Here is a 23,988-nt window from a genome sequence, read left to right on the forward strand (position 1 = left end):
AGTAATAATAGTTCAGACATTCATTGGTGTCATCAGCCAGCTGTCATAACCAACTCAGACTGGGAACAAGCTGAGTGAGTACAGGTGATCTTCAAAATCAGGCATTTTTTTTTTTTTTTTATTTTACCAAATAGTATTTTAAAAAAAATTAAATAAAGCACTGCCCAGTTTTTCTTAGATTTTATAAAATATGATCAAATAGCACAATACTCAGGAATACATAGTTTGAAAAGTAGGGATTGAGTCAATCCTCAAGGATATTCAGAACATCTGGAAACAAAAGAATAGTCCAAGCCTGATGAGAGACTCAGCACCTTCAAGTAAACTATGTTACTTTTGGTATTAATACTATCTCTTTAACTGCTGTCACTATGCAGAAAAAAAAAAAAAAAAAGCGGTAAAAAAAAAAAAAAATCTACATACTGAAGAAGTTTACTTATGCATGGGCAATGCACACGCACGCACGCACACACACCATTTCTGCTACCAAGGTAGTTTTAATTATATCTCACAGTGTGAATACCTTTACAACAAGTTGCCACAGTACTGCACTACCTCGAATAAGTAACACTTCACCAATGGAGTAGACTAATGTTACTTATTCTCGGTGGATACCACCACCAAATGGCACAGTTTCAAAGCTTATTGGCTTCTCATCAGTGGGTGGTGAGGTATCCTGTTGTTACAATAATGACAACCCAGTTATGAAGTGCAACTGCACAATATAAGTTATACTCATATCAACGCATACAATCAACTTATTGTTTCTGATTAGACCAAGCAGCTTTGAAAGAAGCCATTATTTTATAAATCCAGGCCATAGGCCTTATCTTACGGCCTGAATAAGGCCCGCATGGTCATGAAAATGGTTATTTTGTTTGGATCAACATATGTTTGCGAGCAAATTTTTTCATCCAAGAAATCAAATATATATTTAAAAAGAAACAGAATAACAGATAGGCATCTTCATTCCGTATTGAGAATTGCAAATTCTGAACAATTATCTAAAAATATCCAGCCTCAATCATCTCATTAAATGTTAAGTTTTGTTCAGTAAATGTTACTGTGTATTGTACTTAAAATTTTTTAAAAATATTTTCAATTTTAGGTGTATCATTATATTTATTTATTCACCTTAATATTGAAAAGCAGTGATCCTTTTCAGGTTGTAAATTTTCTAAAGAGAGCATTTAAAAGCAAAAAGTACGATATTTTTTAAAAAAAAACAAAAGAAAATCATATTTTTATAATTTTAATAAAATCTAAGCAAAAAGAATTAATAAATTTGTTGCACATAAAGCGTTGGGAATTTGCATTTTTTATATATAGCCTGAAAATAAAAAAACAGTAACATGAAAATAGAAACTTTTCTTTTACATGTAAAGGAAAGTGTCTATTAAATAAAGTTTCTGCAAAGAAAATCTATCTTTGAATATGGCGCCTGTATAGGAAAAGGTTGGACACCACTGATTTAGGAGATAATACAACTGTTACAAGTCATGCTTGAAAAGTAGCCATCTATATTATTCACCTTTTCACTTGATGATACAGAGTCTTGCATTGGGTCAGGTACCCACAGAAACCCTCAGGTTGTCTGCAAGTGCATCAGGCCTGAGGTTTTTTGCAGTCCGCAGGTTGGGTTTCAGTTTTTGAATGCAAGTAATTTATCACAGTAATTTCAAAAATTTAATATATTACCTATATATATTATAGTATGAATATATTTTCAGTACATTTTTTCTATTTATTTGTTTTATAAGTTTTTGTGTATTATGTACAATAAAAAATCAATATTGTTGATCCAGTGATTTATTGTATTAATATTGATATATAAGAAAATTATGACAAATTTTCTTAATATGCCCCCCTTTTTTTGTTCATTTGTGGGTTGCAGTTACAAACAGTGTGGGGAGTCAGGTTTGGTTCCAGTTACTTGGTTGCAGGTCTAACACAGTGAACCTGTGCCCATTGTTTGTTTTGCTTGGTTCTCTTTTTGTGCTACAACAGAGGGTTGGGAGGGAGAGGCTTATGTAAACAACTTAAGCTTCGAATGTAAAATTTTATGTTTTAAATGATAAAAGTACCCTTGACATTTTTTTTTATAAAATTGAATGATTAATCTCTACATACTGCCATATCATAATCATTTTGAAAGCTGTATATTTAAAAATTTATTAAAAATAACTACTGCCGTAGCTACGAATGTGATACTAGATATTCTCATTGAATAACAGAAAAAAAAAATTTATTCATAAATACTTGTTTATTTCTCCACTGTTTTCTTTAGTTGGGGTGTAAAAATTGCTGAAAAAATTCACCTTCCTTATAAACTGTATTTTCAAAAAAAAAAAAAAAAACCCTCCCCAAAATGTTACCACCTTGTCGCGGTGAAGAGGCTTGAGCATCCCGATGACCCAGAGAGCTATGCTGGCGGTAGCTAGACTACCAGTAGGGCCACCCTAGCTAGACAGGTCAAAGGGTAGGGATCAGATGAAGAGTAACATACTGGTCCTCCAAGTTGGGGGTTGTGCAGAAGGCTGGTTCCCTCCCCAGGTAAAAAAAATAAAAACTCATAAAGCTCAAAGAGGAAAACCAGACGGACAAAGGGATGAGGCTCGGACTGGGAAAAGGAAATGAAAAGGAATAACGGACATTTTAAATATTGCAACATGGAACATAAGAGGAGGATTAGGATATAAAGAAGTCGAACTACTTAAACATTTAAAACAGAAGAAAGTAAATATAGCAGTAATAACATTAACAAAGAAAAAATTAAAAGGTACAAAAGATTATGATTCTTATACAATGATATACAGTGGAGTAGATCAAAAGGAAAGAGCTAGTGGAAGAATAGCAATATTAATATATCGGAAATGGAAAACCAAAATACAGAGATACACATTTATAAATAATAGAATAATAACAGTAAGATTTAAATTAGACAGAGGTTATTTATGTATAATTGGAATTTATGCTCCAAGAAGATGGAAAAGAGGAAGAAACAGATAAATTTTATTTAGAGTTACAAAAAGAACTAGATAAGAATATAAAAAAGGACCATGTAGTTATTTTGGGAGATTATAATGCTCGGGTAGAGAATAAGCTAATAAAAAATAGTATGGGATGTTATGGAGAAAATAAAGTAAATGGAAATGAATATAAATTAAGAGATTTTGCAACATTTAATAATTTAAAGATAACAAATACATTTTTTAGAAAACGTGATATACATAAATATACATGGTCGGCAAGAGGTACACAATCAATAATACACTATGTAATAGTAAATCAAAAATTAACAAAACAATGTCGAGATACTAGGGTGTTTAGAGGATATGATATTAATTCAGATAATTTTTTAGTGGCTTCAAAAATAGAGTTATGGGCTAAATGGAAGAAGAGAAAAGCTATTAAACAGGGGAAGGAGGAGTTGGGTTATAAAGTATATCTACTTCAAGAAGAAAGTATACAAAATTTATATGAAAAAAGGATTAAAGATGAAATAAGAAAAACATCAGAGAGAGAACAAATAGAAGAAGAATGGAATAATATACAAAATATAATTCAAAAGATAGCACCCAAAGATAGCACCTCCCAAAGAGACACTATGACAATTCAGGAAAAACTATAAGAAGAGGGGGGGGGTAAAGATATGGAATGAAGAAATAGCTAAAGCAGTACAAGATAAATATCTTAAATATATACAAAACAGGACAAGTGAGAATGAAGAAATATATATATATATATATTTTTTTTTTGATTTGGTAGTTGTTGGCGCATCGGCTTCTGTGGCCATATTGCACCTCCCAAGGTTTTTGCAGTACTTTGATCTAAGCCCGAGGTGGGAATCGAACCTGCGACCTTTGGGTTGCCGGGCAGGTACTTTACCCACTCGGCTAGGCCAGTCGGCGAAGAAATATATAAACAAGAACGCAATAAAACTAAAAATATAATAGGGAAGGCTAAAACAGAGTCATGGGATAGATTTATAAGCACAATAGAACATGATGTTCATGGAAGACAAAATTTGGCATATAAAATGATGAAACACTTGAATACACAGAGAAAGACACTTCAAGAATAAATATAATAAAGGAAAAACAATGGAAAAAAACATTATGAAGAATTGTGGAAAGACCCACCATATCAAACAGAAGAGATACAGTTAGACCCAGTTAGTGACACAGATCCAATAATGAAGGAAGAATTGGAAAAGGCATTGAAAGCTACAAAAAATAGGAAAGCAGTAGGAATGGATGGTATAAATGCAGAACTGATCAAGTATGGAGGAAGTTTTTTAAAAGACAGGATACTAAATTTATTTAATAAATGTTGGGAACAATACCAGAATGGAAGATAGCAAAAATTATTTCAATATTTAAAAAAGGAAATAGAAATGATACAAAGAATTATAGAGGGATTAGCATACTAAATACAGTATATAAAATGTATAACAAAATAATAAATAATAGAATTAAAATGATCTCTGATGAAATATTAATAGAAGAATAGGCAGGATCCAGAAAACGAAGATCATGTACAGATAATATATTTATATTAAAATAAATAAGGGAAAAACGAAAAGAGTTTAATTTAGAAATGCTTTAGCATTTATGGATTATGAAAAAGCATTTGATCGAGTAAACAGACGAAAACTATGGGACATATTGAGTAACAAAGGATACCCAAAGCATCTTACAAAAATAATACAGAGTTTATATCAAGGAACAAAAATAGTAATAGATACAGGTAATAAATTAACAGAAGAAAGTATAATAAATCAAGGAGTTAGACAGGGATGTAGCTTGTCACCAATGCTGTTTAACATATATATCAAGGATATGATATGTAAATGGAAGGAAGAAATAATACAGGTATATATTTAAATACAAAGAATAGGATTAATATACTGTTATTTGCAGATGATCAAGTAATTATTCAAGATAGTGAAGATAATTTACAAAGATCAGTATTTAAATTAAACCAAATAACAGAAGAATATAAAGTTAAAATATAAATGATGAAAACTAGAACAATGGCTTTTAAAGGGAAAAATATGGTAAGAACAAAAATAGTTATAGACAATAAAATATTAGAACAAGTAAAACATTTTAAATATCTAGGATGTGATATAACATATGATGTTGAAGAAGATATGAACAAGAAATTGGCGAAATTTCAAAATATAGGTGGAACAATAAAAAGAACTTTGGCTAAGAAAACAAGGAAAGAAACAATTGAAATTTTACAAAGTAATGGCAATACCAATACTTCTTTATGGTTCTGAAACATGGATACCGAAACAAAGAGACATTAATAGAATACAAGCTGCAGAAATGAAATTTTTTTAAGATATATCTTAAAGGATGTACAAAATTAGATAAAATACCAAACGTAAATATTAGAAAGGAATTAAAGATTTACTCAATTAATGGAAAAATTATAGAATATAGACAAAGATGGAAAGAACATGTAGAAAGAACGGAAGATAATAGATTCCCTAAATTAGCTTATACATATAGAGCAAAAGGAAAAAGACACAGAGGAAGACCAAAGAAAAGAGGGGCAGACCTCTTCGAGATTGGAACAGGCGAATCGCCTAATCCATGAAGAAAGATGAGATAAGTACCCTTGACATTTTTTTTTATAAAAATGAATGATTAATCTCTACATACCGCCATATCATAATCATTTTGAAAGCTGTATATTTAAAAATTTATTAAAAATAACTACTGCCATAGATACAAATGTGATACCAGATATTCTCATTGAATAACAGAAAAAAAATTTATTCAGAAATACTTGTTTATTTCTCCACTGTTTTCTTTAGTTGGGGTGTAAAAATTGTTGAAAAATTCAACTTCCTTATAAACTGTATTTTCAAAAAAAGCTGCTAGTAATATTAAAACAATACTTTGTATTTAGAGCTCATATAGTTTTGATAATCAGTGATGAAAATAAAATATTAAATATTGAGAAATTAATGCACTATAAGAGTTTGAAATTGGGAATTGGTTCAATCCCTGTGTACAAAAATCAACCTACTTTCTGGTGGATTAAGCACCAAAGCAACCAAGCCTATGAAACAGCATATTGTGTTGTCCAAACCAACGAAGGAGCATATTGCTCCTTGGTTGGTTTGCCTGTATGCTTCCTTGCACGATATGGCTAATAATAATAATAATAATAGGCCAATCCCCATTAGAAGAGGAATCTTTCAGGGAGATACTCTGAGCCCACTATGGTTCTCTCTAACACTCAACCCGCTATCCACCATGCTCAATGCCAGCAAGTATGGATATAACTTCAAAGAAGGAAGGAAGAACCTGTACACCACCCTCATTTACCTGATGTACATGGATAACATCAAGCTCTACGCAGCAACCGAGAAGCAAGTCCAGCAACTACTCCAGATCACCGAAGAATTCAGCAAGGACATCAGGATGGAATTTGGTTTAGACAAATGCAAGACCCACACACTGCACCAGGGAAAATTAGTTGGCCGAAACTACCAACTACTGACTGGTAAAGAGATCGAAGCTATGACAGAAGGAGAGAACTACAAATACCTAGGGATGATGCAGGCTGAGCAGTTAGAACACAAGGAAATCAAGAAGTGCCAGACTGAAAAATATCATCAGAGACTCAGAAGCCTGCTGAAATCAAAATTGAATGGAGGGAACACAGTTAAAGCCATAAACACCTATGCAGCTCCAGTACTAACATACACATTCGGGGTCATAGATTGGACTAACACCGAGCTAGAAGATATCATGTGAAAGACAAGGACAATGATGACCAAGAGTCGTCAACACCACCAGAAGTCAGCAGTGGAGAGACTAACAATACCTCGGAAGGGGCCTGATAAACCTGATAGAGCAACAGAAAACAGCAATAGTTAACCTGCAGGATTACTTTGAGAACAACACAGCACCACTCCACCAGGCCATAAAGAAGATAGATAAGTGGTATACTGCGATTGACGAAGTCCCGATCCCCTGCGTTGAAAAGCAAAGAGATCTGGGTGTAATCTTCGACAGAAAATTACGATTCCATCACCATATAGAAGAACTCTGTGCTAAATTCAACAAGAAACGGTGGGTTGCCAAGCAGCACTTGCTACACATTCACAACAGAAACCTGATAAAAATGTATATCAGGATGATGATTTTTGGAAGTGTACTGTATGGAGTAGAGTTGTGGGGCTCAGCTGCAGACACCACAATTAAGCCATTAAAAGCCGCTGAATACTGGCTCCTGAAGTGGGCAACCTGGAAGTGTCATCTCCCACCACAGTAGCACACAACACCGATGGCCAACGCGCTGAATTTAACCAGGTTTTCAGCATTAATGCACGAGAAAAGACTCATCTTCACCGTAAAAATGATTGCCGGGAGAGTCTCAGCACCCAATGTTTGGGACACCGTGTGCTGGCGGATTCCACAACCAGGTCTCCGCTCCACTCCCAAGCTTCTTGCTCTTCCTTCGAGACTACATTTGAAAGATCGGTTCCTCCCTTATCAGAAGCTCCATCTGGTTCAATCCCTGGATGCTGACTTATTTAAAATCATAGATGATAAAAAGTATAGACGGATCATCCTAGATCTGCACAACTACCAACTGATCTCAGATCGTTATGGCGGGGCAAGAGACTCTCAGAAAACTGGACTTGAGGAAAAAAATCTTTTGTTATCACAATTTGTTATTTTTGTTATTTTGTATTAGTTTTCCTTTCAAGTCAATGTTATCTGCTATGAGTACTTTTTTTTTTTTTTTTTATTATATAATTTGCTTATAATTAATCTTTACAATTCCTTTATTATCTCTGCCGTTTGTTAACCCCTGGCATGGTGCCGTGAAGGGTATTGTATGGTCGTGGTACCTGCGTGTACCGGTGAATTGTACAATAAAGATCTTATTTATACCCGACTCAACCTAAACGAGGGACCCCCCTCCTGTCCAGACGGTACAAGAAACAAAGTTAGAAAGATGGGCAAAGAAAACACTCCATGGCAGACACTACAATGACCTCCATCAAGATCACATCGATAACATTGATTCCAATGCATGGCTCACAAGCGGGACGCTGTTCCCGAAACTGAAGGATTCATGCTGGCCATCCAAGATCAGGTAATCAACATCAGAAACTACATCGCAAAGGAGCTCGGAATGTCAGATGACACATGCCACCTGGCCTCAGAAACGATCCAACACATCGCAGCGGGGTGCAAGGTGATAACCCAGACTAAGTACACTCATAGACACAACCAGGTAGCCAGGATAATACATCAGAAGCTAGCGAGGAAATACCAGTTGACCAAAGAAAGTGTACCATACTACAAGTACAAACCCCAGGCAGTAGTAGAGAACCGAACCCACAAGCTGTACTGGGACCGAGTCATAATAACGGATAAGACCATCCTGCACAACAGACAGGACATAACTCTTGTGGACAAGATGGAAAAGGCTACCTACCTGATTGACATAGCAGTGCCCAACACTAGCAATGTCCAGAAACCCCATGAGGAAAAAATTAGGAAGTACACGAACCTGAGACATGAGATCAAGGAGATGTGGCATATGCAAAAAGTATCAACCATCCCAATCATCGTATCAACCACAGGTATGGTACCAAAGACTCTACATAGCAGTCTAGCAGCAATAGGTCTTCCAGAGAACACCTACAAGGAACTCCAGAAAGTCACAATCCTGAACACCTGTAGGATAGTCAGAGATTTCCTCGACCAACAGTAACACCAGACATTACAACCACTCTGTGTACTTGGTAGCAGTACCCGTCACGGAGTGGAATCCCCCAATCAGGGAGAAATAATATAAGAGCAACAATAATAATAATAATTAATAAATAAAAAATAAAAGAAAATAAATCTTTTTGTACACTTTTTTATGAAATTATATTAGAATTGGTAATATTAGAGTGCATATTGCACAACACCCTGGCTTTTATAGAAGGTTCCCAGCATTGTTCCAGTTTTCCTTTGTAGTACATCTTGTCCCAAGCTTTTTGTCTTCAGAATATCTCTTGTTCTGGTTTAATCATTGAATATCTACTAATTTAAGAAAGGATTGATATGGAAGAAAGAGGATAATTCAGAAAACAGTTCTTGAAGTTTTTTATTTGGTTAATCTAGTAAGTGTTTGACTTTTAAAGTTTATGAAGGCAAACTGCATTAACATGATTTTAACAAATTTAATGAGCTCATTATGCAGAGATTCATGAATAATGATTACATATCGACTTTAAAATAAATAACTTAAAGACTAACAAAACTTACTTTAGGAAAGTGGTGGACAATTAAATTTAAAGCATATTTCTTCATATCTATTGCTTGTATTCGGTCAGCAGCCTCAAGAATCTAAAAGGAAAATAGTTTAAAGATCATTTCGCAGACAGTGAGTTTGCTTCAAAATTAATTTGGTGAAGAGAATATATTTTGTTAGTAATCAATGCTATTCTTGTTTTTCTAAGCCAGCAGAATTTCAATTGCTATAAGCAACATTATGGGCTTAATATTAAAGAAAAAATGGACTCCCTAAACCATATCATCATGAGACACTACTTTTAAACAAATAATATACTGAAAGCCCGTTCTGTTATTTATTTACAATGAGACACCACAATAACAAGACTGCTCACTATCATCAGATAGTGAGCTAGTGAGCAGTCTTGAGTTCTAGAATCACTAGAAACTTGCATTAATATTTTCAAGAGAATGCATGTAGATCAGGTTTTTTCAGTCACTTCAACTACATTTCAAATAATGAATTCATTTATGAATTCTCTTGAAAGGTTCCACTATGGCTGCCACATTTTATTTATGTTTCAAACTAATAGGAGACAGTTTTAAAAGATGTCATCGTGAAAAGCTTTGAAAATTGGAGGAAGAGAACATGACATCTGTTGGCCATTGCTGTTCAATTTTGGATTATAAAAGCTGATGGAATCAAAATAAATGATACATAAATAGACATAGAGGCTATTGTCAAAAAAAAAAAAAAACTGATGCAGTTATCTTTTAAGCATTTTTTACATTTTTTTTTTTTAAACAAATTCAAAGTCAAAATAAGAAGAAATTAAAAATTAAAAGCATTTATATATAAAGTTTTCATTTTTACAAAAATTTAGTGTTACATGATTTTTGAAAGGCATTATGTAGTGAAATCATTTGAAAATGATAAGAGGTACTTGATACACCGTGTTTATTTAATACAAGTTTATTTATTACCGAAGAGAGTTACATGGTAGTTTAAGCAGGTCTCCGTAGCCGAGTGGTCAAGAGCGGGAGTGCAGTAGCACGCGCTCTTTGAGTAGACCGGGGTTCAAGCCCCTGACTGCTGAATACGGTCGATCTGCCAACCCGCACTGGACCAGCGTGGCAGATTATGGTCCATTTCCCTCAGCATGAATTGTTGAGGAGGCTTTCATCTTGCAGTGGGTTGATAATGGCTGCACTTTTTTTTTTTAAGCAGGTCTATGCAGAAATGTAGGAAACAGTGCCAGGAATAACTGTATTAAAATTAACAACATTATATATTACTATTATATTAAATTATATCAGATCGTTCGTAACTCTGATATTTCCGATTTACTTTTTTAGTGACAAATATACTCTAAAACACTTAAAAACTCTTAAATATGCTTATAAAGAAACTGAAGAAATGGACATAAGTTAACAAAGACATTATTTCTAATCTGAAGTAATGCAATTTCATAAAGGGCACACACAGGAATAAAGAGCACACTAAATCTATGTGGTTACACATGTGGCAAATAGAAGTTGATCACTGTATCACAACCAAATAATACTGGACAATCCTAATCATACAGCCAATACGCTTGATCTTTTTCTCCAAACAACCCTTCTAAGTATATGGTCAAAGTGAGAGGTCCTTTAGGCACTTCAGATCACAACTTGGTGATTGTCTCTTCTCCAATGGAACTTTTATCTCATGGCTATTCCCAACCTCGTGTTGTTTGGTATTACAAGAATGCAAAATGGGATGACCTGCGAGACTTCTTTTCTTCTTTTCCTTGGTCGGATTACTGTTTCAAAACTTCTGATGTCAACATTTGCTCAGATCGTGTCAGTGAAATTATTCTTGCAGGAATGGAATCCTTTATCCCACACACTGCTTAAAAATCTCGTCCTTTATCTAAACCTTGGTTTTCCAATAAATGTGCTAAGGCTGTTCAAGAGAATGTTGCATATCGTAATTGGCTTGTTTCTAATTCTTCAGTTTCATTTTCTGCCTACACCAAAGCTCGCAACAATTGTAAAGCAGTTATTCATCATCATCATCATCAGCCATTTTCAATCCACTGTAGGATGAAGGCCTCTCCAGCAACTTTCCAGTTCCTTCTGTTTCGAGCACTGGCCATCCATTTATTACCCAAAAACTCATGAATTTCACCTATCCATCTCCGCCTTTGTCTTCCAGGTTTTCTTCTAGCTCCTCTTGGGTACCATTCTGTTATTTTCTTAGTCCATCTGTCATCATGTCTTCGAGCTATGTGTCCTGCCCAAGACCATTTTAGTTCTTTAGTTTTGATAAAAATGTCCTTTACTTGAGTTTGCTGCCTAATCCATGTGTTTCTCTTCTTATCTAACAGTCTGATTCCCAATATAATTTGTTCCATTCTTTGCTGTGTAGTTCTCAGCTTCTCTTCCATTCTTTTGGTGAGTGCCCAAGTTTCACTTCCATAAGTCATGATGGGGAGTATACATTGATTCATTATTTTACGTTTCAGACAAACTGGGAAACTATATTTCCTAAATGCTATCCATCCAAAATTTATTCTTCTCTTGACTTCCAGCCATTTATCATTATTACAGCTAATAACTTGTCCCAGATAAGTATATGACTCCACCTTTTCAACTACTGCTCCTTCAATCATTTTTTCCCTTTCCGTGGCATACTTGTTCATCATTACTTTTGTTTTAGCCATATTCATCTTTAGTCAAAATCCTTACTAACTGTGCATAACTGATTAAGATTTTTTCTCTGTTGTTTGTTATTTGGTTTTTAGGAGCATTAGCAACTAAGGCCATTTTGCTGCAATGGATAAAATGATGTTTGAGTGGGAGAAGACAAAAAGTGGTAATCAATGGACACTGCTCTTCATGGACTAATGTTATTAGTGGAGTCCCCCCAGGGTTTGGTGTTGGGCCCAGTGTTGTTTTCTGTATTTATCAATGATGATGAAAGTATATCAGGGTTAATGTTTAAGTTTGCAGACTTTACAAAGGTTGGCAGGGTTGTTAATGACAGTAATGATAGTGTACTACTGCAAGAGGATCTATAAAAGTTGAGCATATGGGCTGAGAGATGGCAACTGAAGTTTAACATTGACAAATAAAGTACTGCATATAGGTAGCAGTAACCCCAAAGTAATGTACCAACTGGGTTCTACTATACTCAGGGTTGTGGAGAATGAAAAGGACCTGGGGGTAATTGTGAAATCAGATATGAAGTTTTCTGAGCAGTGCAGACATGCCGCAAGAGTAGCTCATGGTGTCTTGTCAATGATATGTACAGGAATTTTGCTAGCATGTATTAGGATGTGATTGCCCCCTTGCTGTTTGGTTATTTGGTTTTTAGGAGCATTAGCAACTAAGGCCATATTGCTCTGGGGATATGCGGTGGTCACTCCCTGACCTTTCCGCATCCTCCATATTTGGTGGTCACGGGCTCGAACCCCAGTCTAATCAAGAAGCATGTGCTATGCACTGCCGCTCCTGCCCACCTGGCTAAGGAGGTGCCTTGTCCCCTTGTGCAAGGGGACAATGGTTAGGCCACACCTTGAGTACTGCATACATGTCTGGAGGCCTCATTTTAGGAAGGATGTAAAGAGAAGAGCAACAAGACTGGTGAGAGGAACAAAGGGGTGCTCTAACCAAGAGAAGCTTAAGTTGTGAAAGTTGCAGCATCTGGAGACTAGGCACTTGCAAGGTGATCTGACTGAGGTGTATAAGGCTTTGAATGGTTTCAGCAAGCTCAATGCTGATGGTATACTTCTGCTTGCTCAGATTAAGAACCTGAGGGGGCATAGATTCAAATTGAGGAAAGACAATTGTAGAATAGATTTGCAGAAATTTGCCTTTAACCAGCGGGTGGTTAACAGATGAAACAAACTTCCATCTGTCGTAGTGGAGGTAGAAAACTTAAATATGTTCAGGGCAGAAGTAGACAAGCATTTGGAGTGAATGGATGGGTGAAAGGAGAAAGGTTTTTTTTTTTTTTTTTGGCTGATGCTATATAAGCTTGCTTTCTTGCATTATATGCCTCAACTAAAGCTAATAATGAACTGATTGTAGCACAACATTTCATCTAAAGGATAATTCAATATGAGCATTCAAAATGAAATGTGTATCACATGTTTTTCATATCAGTACTGTGTGAAAGTAGATGGATGCATAACAAAAATGGCATGAAGCACAATGTACTATACTACAAGGGTATTTTTTGCAGTGTGTGGATTTTATTCAGATTGGTTGTGTATAGGCCTGACGTAGCCCAGTGGTCAGGAGCGAGAGTGCATAGCACGCGTTCCTTGAGTGGACCGGGGTTCAAGCCCGTGACTACTAAATACGATAAATATTTGTATTGACGATTTATTGTAAACTCTACTGACTTGGTTGTCGTGCCGGAGTATAAACAGAAAATTTATTTATAAAAATTGGTTCTGCATCTAAAAATAAATTGTTTATATATTGCTATACATCAATACATGGGTTTGATGAGCCATTAGTATTTCCCACTGAGAAATTTGTGAAAAGAGATAAGTTACTATCTCCTTTAAGCTTTATTCATTTTTGCTGTGCTAGCAAGATTTAAACAGCATAGTGAATATATAGCTAATAGCAGAAGGAACTTTTCCTTCATAATAAGTTACCCTGTTATTGTTATTACTTTAAAACAAATGGCATTGTGAAATATATATACAGTCGATTCTGGTTATTTGGGACACATCGGGACTAGTGCATTTTGGCCCAATTAAGCGGCTGCCCCAATTATTCGAAGTTTCACGTCAAAAAAAGTTAAAAATACAATGGACCCCCGCTTTACAATTGGTTCACCGTACAATCAAATCACGTTACGAGGGAGTCACCATAGCAAAGTACCGTTCACTATACGATGTGAGCATTATAGCCATAGCAACTTATGCGCCATTAAACTCCCATAACATATGATGTGTAGAAGCACCGGTCATTGTGATCTGAATTTTAATTCTATTAAACAGCGATTCTAATTAGCAAAAATAGGAGGAATATTATCCACAGGATAATATTCCTCACAGCACAAATTTACCCTTTATTATCCTTACCAATTAAAATATTAAATGATATGTTAAAATTGGAAGAATATATGTGATAATCGAAATAATTAATACCCACTGTAATGTGTACATACTAACTAGTTGACATTTCTGTTCACTGACATTTGTGGGTGGGGGTTAAAATTTAAAACAGTAAAAAGATAAGCAATCAATAACAAAGAACATGGCACACACAAATTTCAAGTAACACGATACGTGCACGTGAGACTGGAGCAAAAGTTACGAAGCTTTAAAAATAGGAATGAAGAGAAGATTCAGAAAATTAATTTTTTTATATGATTGAAGATTTCATGGACGTGTAAACACATTTCACCATAATAACCCACAGAATTCCTGTGTCGGTATTATCGCAAATTCAATAAGATCAAGTTTACTATCCATTTATGATAGATTGCACTAACAGAAAAGCCCAATAAAAAGGTGACTGCTAATTGTTTTTATTGTTTTATGGTTGTGACCGCCAGAAATTCGACCAAACCACATGGTACAGTCGGAGACAATCGTAGGGTAATCTCCAGTGCTGCAGTCTCCTGCCCCGATTAAACGGCATGTTGTCCCAATTAAGCAAAGTAAACCCTGGCTATTTTCTCGATTGGGTTTTGTTTTTTAAGATTTGCCCCAAATAAATGGCTGCCCAGATAACCGGAATCCACTGTATATATTTTTCAGTTTTTCATTTAATTAAGAGATCAATTAAGAAGTGAGATGAGAAAGTTCTGAAAGAGGTGCTATCTATCATAGCAGTATTCCATCTTTTAAATAATAAATTGGCAGATAAGCCATTTGTAAAGGTAGGTGTGTGGTGTGTGTGTGTGTGTGTGTGTGTGTGTGTGTGTGTGTGTGTGTGTGTGTGTGTGTGTGTGTGTGTGTGTGTGTGTGATGGGTAAGCATGTGGTGCAGCAAAAATCTAGCTTCCTTGTACCAGTGGCAGTTAATACTAAATAAATTAATAAAGTAAAATAACGTTTTACCTGAATCACATTTTCAAATGTAACGTTCATTTCTAGGTTCTGTTTACAAAAGGCCTGCAATTAAAAGACTAATATATTAGTTTTAATTTATTAAAAAACTACATATTAAAAGTATACAGATAATAGTCAAACAATTATTTTCATTATTCCAAAAGTTAACTATTATTAACTTGTTCTTTGACAATCTTATTAACTTCAGAATTATACTGTTATTCAACACTTCTTATTACTAAAGTGTTAAAGAAATCTTAATGTGATAATTGTGTAAGGAGGTATAGTTCATGATCGACTTGGAAAATGAATGAGATAAATAAACCACATGGCCATGGGCCTTCGCAGCAATATTTGTGCCCCCATAAGTGATAATTTACATAAAATTGGTACAAAAAAACTGAACAAGTTCCACCCACTGTTATCATACCCTTCCCACTACATGAAAAGTACAGCACCACCACCAGTATCTTAAATTTTATAAGATAAATTCATCAACCATCCAGGAAGACAGTTTAAATTTTATGTCAATGGCACACTAAAGTCCAGTCTAGTAATTCACCTAAAAGCCTGTATTTATGATCCCTAGTTTTAGCCTATTTTAGTATGTGCGATTCACTGATGTTCATTTTTTCTCCACTTCCACCCACCTACTTTAATAAGATACCTTGCTGAGAATATAATAAATATCTCTTTGCAGTTGTCAAAAATGTTCTTTGAATTTAATCAAAAAGCTCAATATGATTCCATTCCAGATGTGAATGCAATATTGCAAATGCAATCTTTTACCCAAACCAGTGAACTGAGGTAAATATCAAAGTTTGGTTTTTTTTGTTTTTTTTTATGTGAACCCCAAACAAGAGGTATTAGAACCTATAGTACTTAGTACTGTGCTTGGGTTGGAGGTTGAGAAGATGAAAGAAGATATTTGTTGACATTGGACTTGAACTTAGATTAGATTACTTGAACTTAGGTTAAAGTTGAACTGAGATTAAATGGAACTGTAAATTACTGACAACTGAACATGTATCCTTCTGAAATTAGCATTAGCAAGGGCACAAGATGCAAGAAAGCAAGCTTATATTCAGCCAAAAAAAAAAAAAAAAAAACACACACACACACACACACACACCCACTTCTCATTTCACCATCCACTTGCTCCAAATGTTTGTCTAGTTCTGCCTTGAATCTGTTTAAGGTATCAACTTTTACAATGACAGATGGAAGTTTGTTCCAGCAATCAATCCCCCGCTGGCTAAAGGCAAACTTCTGCACATCTATATTATAACTGGCTTTCCTCAATTTGAATTTATGCCCTCTCAGGCGATTATTCTGAGAAAGAGGAAGAATCCCATCAGAATTGAGCATGCTCAAACCATTCAAGGATTTATACACTTCTATCAGATCACCTCGCAGGTGCCTAGTCTCCAGACACTGCAATTTGCAAAACTTAAGCCTTTCTTCGTAAGAGCAACCCTTTGTTCCATTCACTAATCTTGTTGCCCATCTCTGTACTCGTTCCAGCAGCTCTACATCCTTCTTGAAATGAGGTCTCCAGACCTGTATACAGTACTCAAGGTGTGGCCTGACCACTGCCTTATATAAGGGAATAATCACCTCCTTATCCCTGCTAGAAAAATTCCTGTATATCATTGACAAGACACCATGAGCTACTCTTGCAGCCCATCTGCTCTGCTCAGAGAACTTCATATCTGCCTGCAAAATTACCCCCAGGTCCTTTTCACTCTCTACCACTCTCAGTGTAGTACCACACAGTTGATACGTTACTCTGGGGTTACTGCTTCCCATATGCAGTACTTTACATTTGTCAATGTTAAACTTCAGTTGCCACCTCTCCACCTCAGCCCATCTACTCAACTTTTCTAGATCCTGTTGCAGCAGCATATTGCCATTAGTGTCATTAACAACCCTGCCGTCCTTTGTATCGTCTGCAAACTTGGACATTAAGCCTGATATACCATCATAAATATCATTTATAAATACAGAAAACAACAATGAACCCTGAGGGACTCCACTAATAACATCAGTCCACGAAGAGCAGTGTCCATTGATTACCAATCTCTGTCTTCTCCCATTCAACCATCCCTTTATCCATAGCAGCAATCTGCCTCCAATGCCACACTGCTCCAATTTGTGCAGCAGTGTTCCATGTGCAACAGTATCAAAAGCCTTTCTAATTTTTGAGAACGAGAGTAGTCTTGTGCAGGCGAAGTTTTTATGGCTCCGGAAAATATTTTTGCTGTTTATTGACTTAAATTGGCATATTAATTTATTTTCTAGAAGTAGCTTTATATTCCTAGTACAATACTTTGTTTAATTTTTAACTTCGATAGAAATTTTGTAAGTTATTACTTAGTATCGGTAAGGGTATCCAATCCTTGTGTTTCACGAGTTTTTGCAGTTCTGCTAAACGTGAAGGTTTTAGCTATATTTAGCATCTTTATTGACTTACTTGTTATGTTAAATTATTTTCTATAAGTAGCTTATAGAGCTTACAGACCTATGTTATTAGTGGAGACCCCCAGGGTTTGCTGTTGGGTCCACTGTTGATTTGTATATTCATCAATGATATCGATGAAGGTATATCAGGCTTAATGTCCAAGTTTGCAGATGATAACAAGGTTGGGAGGGTTGTTAATGACAGTAATGGCAGTGTGCTACTGCAACATGATTTGGAAATTTGGGCAGATGGGCTGAAAAGTGGCAACTGAAGTTTAACATTTACAAATGCAAAGTATTGCATATGGGTATAAGTAATTCCAGAGAAATGTACCAATTGTGTGACACTACAATTAGGGTGGTGAAAAATGAAAAAGACCTGGGAGTAATTGTGCAGTCAGATATGAAGTTTTCTGAGCAGTGCAGACAGGCTGCCATGGCAGGTCTTTGGGTACTACCAATGATATACAGGAATTTTGCTAGTAGGGAAAAGGAGGTGAATATCCCTTTGTATAAGGCAATTGTCAAGCCATGCCTTGAGTACTTTTTACAGGTCTTTGAGATCTCATTTTTGGGAGGATGTAGAGTTGCTTGAGCGAGTACAGAGAAGGCAACAAGATTGGTGAGTGGAAAGAATTAGTCCTCTTACCAAGAAAAGCTTAAATTCTGCAAACTGCAGTGTCTGGAGACTAGGCACCTATTAATTGATCCGAATGAGGTATATAAGGCCTTGAATGAGTTGAGCAGCTCAATTCTGATCGGATTCTTTCTCTTGCTCAGATTATGAACCTGAAGGAATATAAATTCAAATAGAGGAAAGACAGTTGTATAATAGATGTGCGGAAATTTGCCTTTATCCAGCAGGTAGTTGATAGTAATAAAGGCATGTGATGAAAGAAATCAAGCGAATGAGCTTATGTAGCATCAGCCAAAAAAAAAAAAAAAATTCACACAACCATTCCCTCTAAAAGTTTGTCCAGTTCCTCCTTGAATTTATTTAAGATATCAACTTTCACAATGACAGATGGAAGTTTGTTCCAGCAATTAACGACCCACTGGCTAAAGGCAAATTTCTGCACATTTATTCTACAACTGTCTTTCCTCAATTTGAATTTATGCCCCCTTAGGTTCCTAATCTGAGCAAGTGGAAGAATCCCATCAGAATTCAGCATGCTCAACCCATTCAAGGCCTTATAGACCTCAATTAGATCACCTCACAGATGCCTAGTCTCCTGCCACTGCAATTTGTAGAACTTAAACCTCTTTTGGTAAGAGGACCCCTTCTGTCACCTCACCAATCTTGTTGCTCTTCTCTCTACACACTCAAGCAAATCTACATCTTTCCTAAAATGAGGCCTCCAGACCTGTACGCAGTACTCAACGTGTGGCTTGACCATTGCCTTATACAAAGGGATAATCTCCTCCTTTTCGCTCTAGCAAAATTCCTGTATATCATTGACAATATCCCACGACCTGCTCTTGCTGACTGTCGGCATTACTCAGAAAAAAACTTCATATCTGACTGCACAATTACTCCCAGGTGTTTTTCATTTTCTACCACCCTAAGTGTAGTACAACACAGTTGGTATGTTCTTCTGGGTTACTTCTACCCATATGCAGTACTTTGCATTTGTCAATGTTAAACTTCAGTTGCCACCTCTCAGCCCATCTACTCAACTTTTCTAGATCCTGTTGCAGCAGCACACTGCCATTACTATCATTAACAACCCTGCCAACCTTTGTATCATCTGCAAACTTCAACACTAAGTCTGATATACATCAATATCACTGATAAATATAGAAAACAACAGTGAGCCCAACACCGAACCGTGTGAGTCTCCACTAATAATATTAGTCCATGATTATCACTTTCTGTCTTCTCCCACTCAACCACCCTTTTATCCCTTATAGCAACTTACCCTAAATACTATTCTGCTCCAATTTGTACAGTAGTCTTCCATGATCAACAGAGGCAAAAAGCTTTCCTGAAATCCAAGTATATGATATCAAAATTATTTTTTGCTTCCAGTCCCTTTGTAACCATATTAGCATTAGCATTAGCAGAGGCATTTGATGCAAGAAAGCAAGCTTATGCAGCATCAGCCAAAAAAAAAAAAAAAAAAAAACCCACTTCCACTTCACCCCTCTGTTCGTTCAAAATACCTGTCCAGCTGAGTCTTAAACTTATTTAGGCTATCAACCTCCACCACAAGGGATGGAAGTCTGTTCCACCAACAAACCACCCGCTGGCTAAAGGCAAATTTCCGCACGTCTATCCCATATCTGTCTTTCCTCAATTTGAATTTATGCCCTCTCAGGTGATTTTCTGAGCTAGAGGAAGAATCCCATCAGCATTGAGCATGCTTAAACCATTCAAGGCATTATACACCTCTATCAGATCACCTCGCTGGTGCCTAGTCTCCAGACACTGTAATTTGCAAAACTTAAGCCTTTCTTCGTAAGAGCACCCCTTTGTTCCATTCACTAATCTTGTTGCCCTTCTTTGTACTCGTTCCAGCAGCTCTACATCCTTCTTGAAATGAGGCCTCCAGACCTGTATACAGTACTCTAGGTGTGGCCTGACCATTGCCTTATACAATGGAATAATCACCTCCTTATCCCTGCTGGAAAAATTCCTGTATATCATTGACAATACTCCATAAGCTACTCTTGCAGCCCATCTGCACTGCTCAGAGAACTTCATATCTGCCTGCACAACCACCCCCAAGTCCCTTTCATTCTCTACCACTGTCAGTGTAGTACCACAGAGTTGATACGTTGCTCTGGGGTTGCTGTTTCCCATGTGTAGTACTTTACATTTGTCAATGTTAAACTTCATTTGCCACCTCTCAGCCCATCTGCTCAACCTTTCCAGATCCTGTTGCAGCAGCATAGTGTCAGTAGTGTCCTTGACAACCCTGCCAACCTTTGTATCGTCTGCAAACTTGGACATTAAGCTTGATATACCATCATCAATATCATTTAGGTTGGTTTGGTTTATTTGGTTTTTAGGAGCATTAGCAACTAAGGCCATATTGCTCTGGGATATGCGGTGGTTATTCCCTGAATGACCTTTCTGCATCCTCCGTATTTGGTGGTGACGGGCTCGAACCCCGGTCTAATCAAGAAGAGTGTGCTACTCCTTCCCACCTGGCTACGGAGGCGCCCTCAATATCATTTATAAATACAGAAAACTATAATGGACCCAACACTGAGCCCTGAGGGACTCCACTAATAACATTAGTCCACGACGAGCAGTGTCCATTGATTACCACTCTCTGTCTTCTCCCCCTCAACCACCCCTTTATCCATAGCAGCAATTTGCCTCCAATGTCACACTGCTCCAATTTGTGTAGCAGTCTTCCATGTGCAACAGTGTCAAAAGCCTTTCTAAGATCCAAGTATATAATATCAAAGTTATTCCCTGCATCCAGTTCTTTTGTGACTGCATCATAGTATCCAATCAAGTTGGTCAGGCAAGACTTCCCCTTAACAAAACCATGCTGTGGCTGAGCTATAACTGAAGTCTTGTCTAAATGATCCTGCAGTGCTTCTTTAACCAGTGCCTCCATTAATTTTCCTGGAACAGAAGTTAAGCTCACAGGTCTATAATTACTTGTGTCAACCTTTGATCCTCCTTTGTGAATTGGGGTCACATTTGCACATTTCCAGTCTATGGGTACCTACCCTGAGTCCAAGGAAGCTCTCATAATTATGGCTAAGGGTTTGCTTACTTCCTTTGCTGCCTCCTTTAATATAACTGGATAGATCCCATCCACCCCGGGTGCCTTTCTTGTGTTTATCTTCAACAGTTTCTCCTTCACTTTACTCCCAGTTATTTCAAGATTCTGTAGCTTACTGCTAGAGTTGAATACACCTCTGGCATTCCTACACATTGTTGCTCCTGCCCACCTGGCTACGGAGGTGCCCTTGTTTAAAGTGGTTGCCAATCAGATCCTTTCCCAGAGACCTCAGCACACACATTACGCGCTCTCACAAAGATCGCCGATAACATGCATACAGGCTCTGAATTTGAAAACCCTTCAAGCCTGGGAGCAAGGCTATGTTATGCATACTGTTTTTCTGGATCTGAAAGCGGCCTTTGACTCAGTGCAAGTAAAGCCACTTATGTGCTTCCTGGAGGACTACTACTGTTTCACGGGTAATGTCTCGAGGCTCCTGCATCACAAAACAGGTGGAAGTCGGTATACCCCAAGGTGGATCGTTGTCGGCACTGCCTTTTTCAGCGATATTTATTCCACTAATGAATGAAATACCTGCGTTTATGGTCTATGCCGACAATACTGTATGCTACCTCTCAAGCCTGGCTAACACCTCACCAGACCAGGCAGAGGAATTATCGAATTCTGTCATCCTGAACAAATATCTGTCTTCTTTCTGTGAATACGCTACCTATTTTGGGCTTAGAATAAACCCTGAAAAATTCAAATATATCATTTTCTCACCTAGAGCACAAGTAGACCTCCATCTAGTAGCCTCTCTGCAGCCCTCCATTGCAGGGCATGTTCTCGCACTACTCATTCCGCAAAATTCCTAGGAGTGGTAATGGACGAAAACCTAACATATAAGGAACAAATCCAGCAACTGCATTCAAGAGCATTACGGGCTTTCTGGGGGATTATGAAACTTGATCTCTGTAGAGCGCACAACAAGGAAACAGTCAGAAAATTTCTCCTCTACTATTTTAGTTCCATAATCAGTTATGGTATTGAAGTTTGGTCGGCTGCTCCTGTGTCCAGTCTGAAGATGCTCTAGGGTCTGGAATTCTGGGCCCTAAAGTGGGCAACACTTGGGCTCACCTACCCCATACAACATCAAAATCACAGCTCTGCATAAATCTGAGATACCCCACGGCCCAGCACCTGGTATATGCAAGGAAGCTCACAACGGCGCTTAATCTCTGCTCCGCTGCTCTCGACTTCGTTAATATCTAGGAAATTGTAGGCTGGAAAATCCCTGGTAGAGCCCTCAGAAACCGTCCAGTGCTCTGTTCTAACCTGCAGAAGTTCTCGACCTTCAAGTGGCACTTTACAAACAGAATCATCGGTGCACTGAATCCTGCAAACATTGATTTGAATGTGTGGTCCAGAGATTCTGCCTACAGGGAAGAAAAGTTCAAATCCATAGTCAAGTGCATTCAGCATTCCTGCAATTGTCAGCAGAACTAGTTAACTCCCAGTGAAAGTTTCAGGACTGCTTCAATGTGTTGCAGCTTGTTATAATAAGTATAAAATCTACATACTGTAATGCAATATAAGCTCTGTATAATCAATCTTTTATAATAACTATAAAATCTATTTATTGTAATATTAGCTGTGTATATTGCACTGTCCATGTATTCTATGTATTTGCTGTGTTATACTATTCTTATCTAGAGGGCCAATATGGTTCATCCCTTTCCTTCTAGCATACCTGAGGAAAATGTATTAATAATAATAACAAAATTGCTGCTTTCCATGCCACAATTTTTTTTAAAAATAATTCTTCTTTTGTCATTTGCAAAGAGACACAACACATAACTTCCCTTGTACAACTAGCTAAATTCAAAACAAATAAGCTGACATACCATGATTAGGACAATTAAAACTATTTATTATACACAACTCAGAAAGTGAATTAAGTTAAAAAAAAGGTAAAAAATTTTCCAAAACCTATCTGTTTAACACGGAGTATAATTTATACCCTGTACTATCTAATCGTGTCATAGCTACCATGTAGCCAGGCAAGGCAATTGCCTCCATGCCCTTTTAGGGGCCCAGAATCTTTGGCTGTCTCTTGTTTTTGCAATTTTCATTAATTAAGTAGGGGTCCGAACATGTTCTTTGCCTCCGGGCCAGAAAAGGATAGCTACGCTACTGTATCTAATCATTGTATTGTGGAGTTTACATATTTTATGCAATAGACTAGCATACCTGAGGAAATTTGATAACTAAGTGGAACATAAAATTTCAAGCAGAAGTTGACAAATTTTTCTAAAAAATTTTGAAAATTTAACAGCAAAACTACAGTTTACTGTTTTTTTTTCTCTCTCAAAACTATGGGATTATACAAACCCTTCCACCCTAATTTCCTTTTATATAAATCCTTTTTTTTACATAAATTTTTTTATATAAATCCTTTTTTTATATATATATTTTTTGCTAACTAAGCAGAACCTTTTTTTTATATATATATATATAAAAAAGG

General features: G+C 36.6%; 1 protein-coding gene across 4 annotated transcripts in view; it reads right to left on the reverse strand.

Moving 5' to 3' along the window:
* Positions 1–23,988, reverse strand: part of Lztr1 (Leucine zipper like transcription regulator 1) — a 609,234-nt gene that overhangs the window by 18,798 nt on the left and 566,448 nt on the right. For 3 of the 4 annotated variants that reach the window (XM_090374223.1, XM_090374222.1, XM_090374224.1), the window contains 2 exons: positions 15,331–15,384; positions 9,297–9,377 (listed from right to left, as the gene is read on the reverse strand). In XM_090374223.1, coding sequence (XP_090230349.1) covers positions 9,297–9,377; positions 15,331–15,384 — 135 coding nt within the window. Of the gene's footprint in view, positions 1–9,296; positions 9,378–15,330; positions 15,385–23,988 lie in introns of those variants that run through there. The other variant, XM_090374227.1, reaches the window with a different exon arrangement.

Source organism: Mastigoproctus giganteus, chromosome 5, assembly GCF_048544385.1.
Source record: "Mastigoproctus giganteus isolate SK-2022 chromosome 5, ASM4854438v1, whole genome shotgun sequence".
In the NCBI taxonomy this organism is placed as follows: Eukaryota; Metazoa; Arthropoda; class Arachnida; order Uropygi; family Thelyphonidae; genus Mastigoproctus; species Mastigoproctus giganteus.